Below are 7,480 nucleotides of genomic sequence, written 5' to 3'. Positions count from 1 at the left end.
ATTTTATTAAAGTGTAAAAACCAATTAAGAGTCCAATATTAAAGGCTAGATGATAACATACACATACACACTTATCCTTTTGTACTCTTAGACAAAACTTAGTAATTTCAAAACTTCGTTCTAGATCAATATTTATATCAATATTAAATCAAAGGAAAAGAACTTCATTGGAAACTAATCAACTTTGTAAATCAAGTTGCCATGAATCATGCGATTGGAAAACTCTATTTTTAAGCACATGAGTTAATCTTTCGAATTTACGAGGAAATTAGATAGGAAAGAGATCACTCAAGTTAAAATGTATATTTACTCACCAATATTCTCTTTAAGCGTTTAAATTTGTTTTTACACTTAAAATACTCATGTACATAAACACTACCATAACTTAAAAAGATTCTAATATTCATATACTTTTAGAAAACATGATACATTTAAAAATCATAATAACTTTTAAAAGATTATAATGTGATCAAAACAAAAATAGGAAAAATTTAAGATATAAAAACTTAAAAGAAATTTGGAAAGAAAAAAATTAAAGAACAAAAATTTTGGAAAACTAAGTTTGTTATTTTCTTTTGTTCCTTTTTCAGAAAATAATTATCTTTCTTTTTGTACTTGCTCCCAAGTCGTCGCGGCCTCTCCAAGTACAAGATTTGGGTGATTCAGGAATCTGAGGAGTATGACCAGCTAAGGCCATTCTGGGTTGTTCCTCGCTCACAACTCAACAAAAAGATGCAGACTCTTTGTGCTATGTTCAAGGCATGAATCGCCGACGTTTTTATGGCCCATATCAGATCACAGAGTAGATTGGAGCAGTTGCCTTCCAATTAGCTCTTCCACCAGAAAACAAAGTTCACCCATGTTCCATGTTTCTTTATTGAAAATGGCTATCTCGCCCTTCACAATGCCTCAACCGCTACTACCCATGTTCCATGTTCCTCTCACCTTGACGACAATGTGACTTTTTTGGGAGAACTATTGTTAGATCTCTTATAAGTAAATATTATAAAAGGAGATCTAAAAATTAGCTATTGAATTGTTCCAGCCGTTATTAAGTAGTTAGCATTTTTTTTATTTATTTATTTAGTTGTTAGTAGTTTTTCTTTAGCCATTCTTCAGGAAACAAATGTCATCTTTTGATGGAAAATTATCCCAATCAAAAGTTTGAAAGATTAACATTTGTCTCTATCAATACCCTTTCAATAAAGAAAACAAGAAATATAGTAGACATCTTGGGAGAAAAGAAAACTTAGAGACTAGCAAAGAATGAGCATGTCTTATTAAAAGTGTACTTGCATATCATATAATACATGGAACATCCTTGTATTGCATCTCTCATAATCATCCTTTTCTCTTCTATGTAGAGGGAATTAATGACTTTGTCCAGAGACAACAATACCAGATTTAGTTAAGAAACTAAAATTACCAATAACCATTAAAACTTAATCTTCCTCTTCCTCTCTATTCCTTTGGACAGCTCCAAAGTGTTTTACCAGTATGTCTACAACAACAGGCACCAAATTCTTGCAAGGCACACCCTTGTTATACAACTCTGCTAAATGTGAATCACTTCCAATTCTCCCACCCAGGAAAATATCCACACCTTCAGTGGCTTTACCATTCTCATCCCTAGCCATGCACCCCATGAAACCAATATCTGCAACTTGCACCTGCCCACAGGTGTTGGGGCACCCAGTCCAATGCATTCTCACTGGCCTAGTCACAGCCACTTGCCTCTCCACTTCCTCAGTGACTTTCAATGCCCTGGCTTTTGTCTCAATAATAGCTTGCCCACAGAACTGGTTACCAGTGCATGCCACCAGTGTTTTCATTAGGAGAGAAGGTTCAGGTGAAAACCTGTCTTTCAAGAGAGGCTCTTTGAGCAAAGCCTCAAGTTTTGAGTTGTCCACATTTGGGATTATTATGTTTTGCTCCACTGTGAGTCTGAGCTCACCAGTTCCATATTCATCTGCCAAACGGGCCAACTCATCCATCTCATCTGCTTGGACTCTCCCAACTGGAATGTGAATACCAACATAGCTTATACCCTCCTGTTTCTGTGGATGAACACCTAAGTAGTCTCTTCTTTCCCATTGTTTCTTAACCAGATCTTCCTGTGCTCTCGCCAGCTGCTTCCCTGCCATTCTTTTCTCTACCTCTGACCTGAATACTTCTATCCCCTGCATTTTTCAAACACTTTTCACTTACTTCCCAAGCAGATACACCTATTTTCCTTCTATAAATTGCATTAGTCTTTGTTTAGATTGATTACATTTTACAAAAGAACATATTAAGCATAACTCAACTTAAACAGATGTCAGACAAGTGGGAAAATTTCATAAAATAATCCACTTACGAGTTCGTCAATCAACCACATCATTCTTGTTTTCTGCCTGTTCCCTCTGAAGCCAAGGTCCCTATATGTCTCAAGTATAGCTTTACAAACTGGGATTACATCATCTGCAGAGACCCACGCATCGAGTGGAATTGCTTCAGCACATCTCTTGGCACTAAAGAAACCACCAACCAGTAAGTTGAATCCAAAACGACCATCCTTATTATTAGCCGGCATGTAAGCCAGATCATTGATGTGGGGATGCTCAAACAGATCGTGGGATCCCACCACACACACATTCCACTTCCTAGGCCTGCACAATTCCAAACAACTAATGATTCAAAGTGGATGATTGGATAAAACTTATCGATAAGCTCTCTAAGAAAAGAAAAACAACTCCTTAGTTTTTTCTACTAGATGTGCTTATGAAGAAGTTTCTCCACACATACTCCATTAAGTGTATACTTACAAGTTTGACATGGCTGGGTTGCCGAGTGAATTGGCAGTGATGAATTGAGATAACAAGTTGTTGTAAGGTCTAGTGTCAACAATCTCATCAGGGTCAATGCCTGCAAGAGGGTTACCCACAGGGTTTCTCACATTGTCCATGCCACTCTGCAGACTCGTCAAACCAACCTCTGCTAGTCCCTTAAGAATTTCTGGCACATCAGGTAGCACCACACCTCTAATTTGCCAATTCTGCCTCGTTGTTACATCAGCACACCCATCTTTTCCGTACTTCCTGATAACACTCGCCAAATATCGTGTCTGAGCACTAGTTGTCACCCCATTTGGAAGCTTCAGCCTCATCATAAATCTACCATCTGGTTTTGCAAATGAAAAACCTTTAATTCGTCCTCTGTGTGAATTACTAAGACTAAACTCTAGTTTTGATTCAAACATAAAAGTACAAGCACTTGTAATAGTGCTGAAACTAAATTCTGTTCTTCACCAGAGTTTGAAAAGCAATTAACTTAAAATATCAACAACTTATGTGGTCCTCACAGTTTGAGACTCAGGGTATACTTTCAAGCTTTCTTTCTTTCAGGATTACTTACTGAAAAATGAATCCATACAAACTCTTTGTTTCCACTAATCAAAGCAAAAGGAAGTTGAAAAGGTGAAACTTACAGTGATGCTTTCTCCTATGAAAAAGTCCAAGCCACTTGAGTCTAACATCAATATCATCCTTAGTGTGCTTGGAGCTCTCAATTTCCTCAAGGGAAATCTTAGCTAGATCCTCAATCCCACCTTCCATGAAAAGCTTCATGGGGTCTTTCTCAAGCTTCACCTTTTCTTGAGGGCTGATGCCTCCCCTGTACTGTTCCTTCAAAACCCAGTACCCATCTCTCTCCTCCACTCTAGGCTCCAACCTGGACGCCTCCACCGCATCTGGGGCAGCCGGAGCCACCGTCGGCGTGGCACAGAGCAATGTCTTGGAGCGAGAGCTGGGGCAGCATGGAGGGGCCAGAAAACGAACAGTAAAAGAAGAAGACATTGGATGGAACGTGTGTTGAGAATGAGTTGGAGGTTACTGTAATGGCGGGTTGAGAGAAGAGTTTGCATTTTTGTAGGATGAAAGGACCAGAGTGAAGAAGGACCTTACAAGTAAGCAAGAGGTGATCTTCCTCGGATCAAGAGACCCTTCAATGCCACCAAGGGTCACTTCCTCATCATATTAACCTTACAAGCAATACCATCTCATCTTTACTTTTTACACAAAATATTGTTTAGTTTTTTTCATCTTTTTCTAAGTTTAACCAAAACATTTATTGATAATAGTGTAGATTTTTTCTACAATTGTTGCAAATGATGAATAATATTATTGAATTTTTCTAGGTATTTTTGTGGATTTAGTAGTTTCTTTTTTATGGAGATATAAGAATTCTTTCATAAAATAATATTTTATGTATCTCCACGGTTTTTCTCTTCTTTACTTTTTCTTCTGTTTACTTGGTTGTGACTTTTAAGGATCACTCATTGTATTGTGAATCTATATGCGGCTACATGCAACGTTTTTAGATGTGATTTAAACGAAGACCACGAAAAGAGGTCTTGAAGATAGTTTATAATAAAAGGCGAAAAGAAAAAGAAAAAGAAGCCAATTTGAAATAGAATTTTCAAAGGTCACGTCTGCAGCTGGGATTGCATCTATTGAATTATTTTAACAAGTAATTATTGATGAGTTGTAATTTTAAAATAATTAAAATTTATTTATTTATTGAATTGAATAAAATCTTAAACATGCACTTAATCGTAAATTAATAGAAACACATGGTAAGGGTATATGACAAATTTTGTGGATAGGATCCTTAAACCTTAGGAGTTTGCGAAGAGGCAAAGGTGATCCAAATACTGCGGAACTATAAAGTCACAACTGTGCATGTCTATTCATCATTTCGCCATAGATTGATCTTTTTATCCTTTTCTATTTATTGTTTTTTCAAAAGTTTAGATAGTGTTAATTATTTTTTATCAATTATAATAATTTTAACTGATGTTTAATTAATTTACTCATAGTTATGGTGAAAAAGTAAAAAAATAAAAATAGAAAGTCTCATAATTATTTCAAACCTGAATATAAAAATTAAAATGAATTTAACCTCGTTCAAAAAATTGATTAATTTACTTACTAATATTGATTTCGGATGTAATTATTGTATTTATATAAAATCATCTTTAAGTAGTGTATGGAAATGGCCTATAAAAGTTAACGTATGAGATAACAAAATAAAATATTAACATTTTTTCTTTCTTTTAAAACTAAACTCTTGATTTTTCTTTCTTAATCTTTATTAAAAAAAGACAAATAAAAGGTTTATTATTAATAACAAAAATAATTAAACTATTTGTTTTTACAAAGGTCAAATATGTATATATATTCTTCACGTGTCTACTTCAAATATCCTTCTTTAATATTGATGTATCTTGCTACAAGTTAATCCGGGTATCCTTCAACAAACTTGATTGTGAAAGTTTTTTTACCTAAAAACATACAAATTCATTCTCAAGTTAACAATACGTCACAAATAATAAATATTATATCAATTAAATCAAGTACATGGTGAATAATACTTATTTATAATACTGTAATAGACATATCCATTGTGTATCCAAAATTCATAGGAGTATTTAGTCTAGGTTTCCTTATCTTATTATTAATCATCTTAATTTTATTAGTTATTCTTAATTATGTTTATTAGATTTATGCTTCTCATTTGGATGTTTGATATCTTTTTGTCCTAAGTCAATAGGCTAGCCGAGGTGTCCTCTTCTTCACAATATTAATAGTTCATAACTAAGAAAAACAAAAAAAAAAATGATAACAACATTTATGTCATAAAAAAAACACGACAGCTAACTCATTTGTGAGCTTATATATTCATTATGTGATCTTAAATATTTACGTATCTCCAAATATAATGTATTATAATTCAAAAGAAAGTCTTTAATTTCTTTATTTCTTTCTATTGCGTTAATCCTACACTATTATATATATTTTAACTAATATTTTTATTAGCTATTTCAGATATAACATATATTTAGTAATAAACCAAATGATGTTAAAGACATATTAATTATGTTATTTGTTTATTTTTGTATGTTAATTAATTAATTTTAAGTATGTTCATTTTGAGTTTTGGTGTATAACGTTACCATGTATTTCAAAAGATGATGACCATATGAGTTGGAACTGATGGAGGTTGATGTTATAATTGGTTGATACACCAAAAATATTATTTCTTGTTCATAAATTTGTGTTAACTTATATAAATATATTATAGTTTTTCAACCAGCAATGATCATTAGACTTCGAAAAAAATGTGGGCAAAATATTTTTGTAAATATATTTTAACACTTTGGGATGACAAAGTAATATACTTTTTATAATATTTGGTCTTTGGTTATGATTTAACTATATTTAAGCATTTAGTAATTTATATTTCCAATCGAAATGATTTTGGACTTTGATGCACAAATTATATATTGATTGAAAATGGTGTTGAAACATTTCTTTGTAATTTTGTTTGTGATGTGATGTGATGTGATCTAAAGTAAGCTAAATTGTGATTAATTGTGTTTGAGAATGGTTTGTTTGCTATTTGATAGGTAAATAACCGATTCAGTAAAACAATTATTAATTTACTTTATATTCAGTACAATAAGAAAAAATATAGTTTTAATTCAACTAATTTTGTTTGAATTTGTTAATGTTTAAGGTAATCAAAAGAAAAATTAATGTTAGTATACAATTATCATTCAATGAACCACTAATAATTTTAAACTTATAAAACAAAAACCCAAGGGTAAAATACTTACTTCTATTAATGTTAAAAAAATTTCTTTAATAACAATTACTAAAACTAAACATTTATTCAATTACTTACCTTAACAAATAACGAAGTTTAAATAAAATTAAAAGAATTAAAATTTTTGTATTAAGACTATAATTTTTTTTATTCTACTAAAAACAAAACATGTCAATATTTATTGTACTACATTCACTATTTATCCATATTTGGTTAAATGTATCTTAAAACTAACTATTAAAGTAAAATTAATATATAAAGAATTGCGTATACAATAACGATTCTTACTCTAATAGTTTTACATGACTTCAACAATGGTTGATGCAAGGACTATTGTTGAAAATGGACTAGAAATTAAAAACAAAAATGAAAAGCATACAATGAAGGTTTCACCAAGAACTGAAAGTGACTAGAAATTATGAAATAAAAATAAAAGGTGAAGCATACTAATATTTCACATCTTTAGTATTTTTCCATAAAAATTAAAATTGGAGGTTTAGGAATTTAACAATGAAAAATGTAAATTGGAAAACAAAATTATATATTAAAATCAAAATCAATAATAATCAAAACAAATTAATACACATACTCAAACAACCAAACAATTTAAAAATTATAGTTTTCTAAAAATTATATTCAGTTTGAACAATTTACCAATTCAATTGACTAAACCAATTTATACAAATTAAATTTTAATTTAATTCAATCTAATTCGTATTCAATTAATTCTAATTCCAATTATAATTTCAGTAATGTAAATTGATAACACAAAAAGTAAAACTAAAATCAGGAAAAAGAACAAATTCAAATAAACAGAACGATGAGTATAGAGCTC

The 7,480-nt window shown here is 31.5% G+C and overlaps 1 protein-coding gene across 1 annotated transcript; it reads right to left on the bottom strand.

Moving 5' to 3' along the window:
- Positions 1–1,257: 1,257 nt before the first annotated feature.
- Positions 1,258–3,894, bottom strand: NIR1 (nitrite reductase 1). The gene is made up of 4 exons (XM_047325886.2): positions 3,467–3,894; positions 2,805–3,159; positions 2,357–2,648; positions 1,258–2,180 (listed from the first exon to the last, which is right to left on the bottom strand). The coding sequence occupies exons 1-4, from the start codon at positions 3,831–3,833 to the stop codon at positions 1,443–1,445; spliced, it is 1,752 nt and encodes a 583-aa protein (XP_047181842.2). The 5' UTR covers positions 3,834–3,894; the 3' UTR covers positions 1,258–1,442.
- Positions 3,895–7,480: the final 3,586 nt, after the last annotated feature.

The sequence above is a fragment of the Vigna umbellata genome, chromosome 1 (assembly GCF_029865625.1).
Source record: "Vigna umbellata cultivar VRB3 chromosome 1, Vumbellata_1.0, whole genome shotgun sequence".
NCBI classification, from domain to species: Eukaryota; Viridiplantae; Streptophyta; class Magnoliopsida; order Fabales; family Fabaceae; genus Vigna; species Vigna umbellata.
This window is presented reverse-complemented; position numbering and strand designations above follow the sequence as displayed.

Bases quoted from the DNA above. Each gene is read 5' to 3' on its own strand.
- NIR1 (XM_047325886.2), bottom strand. From the start codon at position 3,833: ATGTCTTCTTCTTTTACTGTTCGTTTTCTGGCCCCTCCATGCTGCCCC. The intron at 3,160-3,466 runs GTAAGTTTCACC...TTGCAAAACCAG, and splicing joins TCATAGGAGAAAGCATCACT to ATGGTAGATTTATGATGAGG. The intron at 2,649-2,804 runs GTAAGTATACAC...GGAATTGTGCAG, and splicing joins AACCCAGCCATGTCAAACTT to GCCTAGGAAGTGGAATGTGT.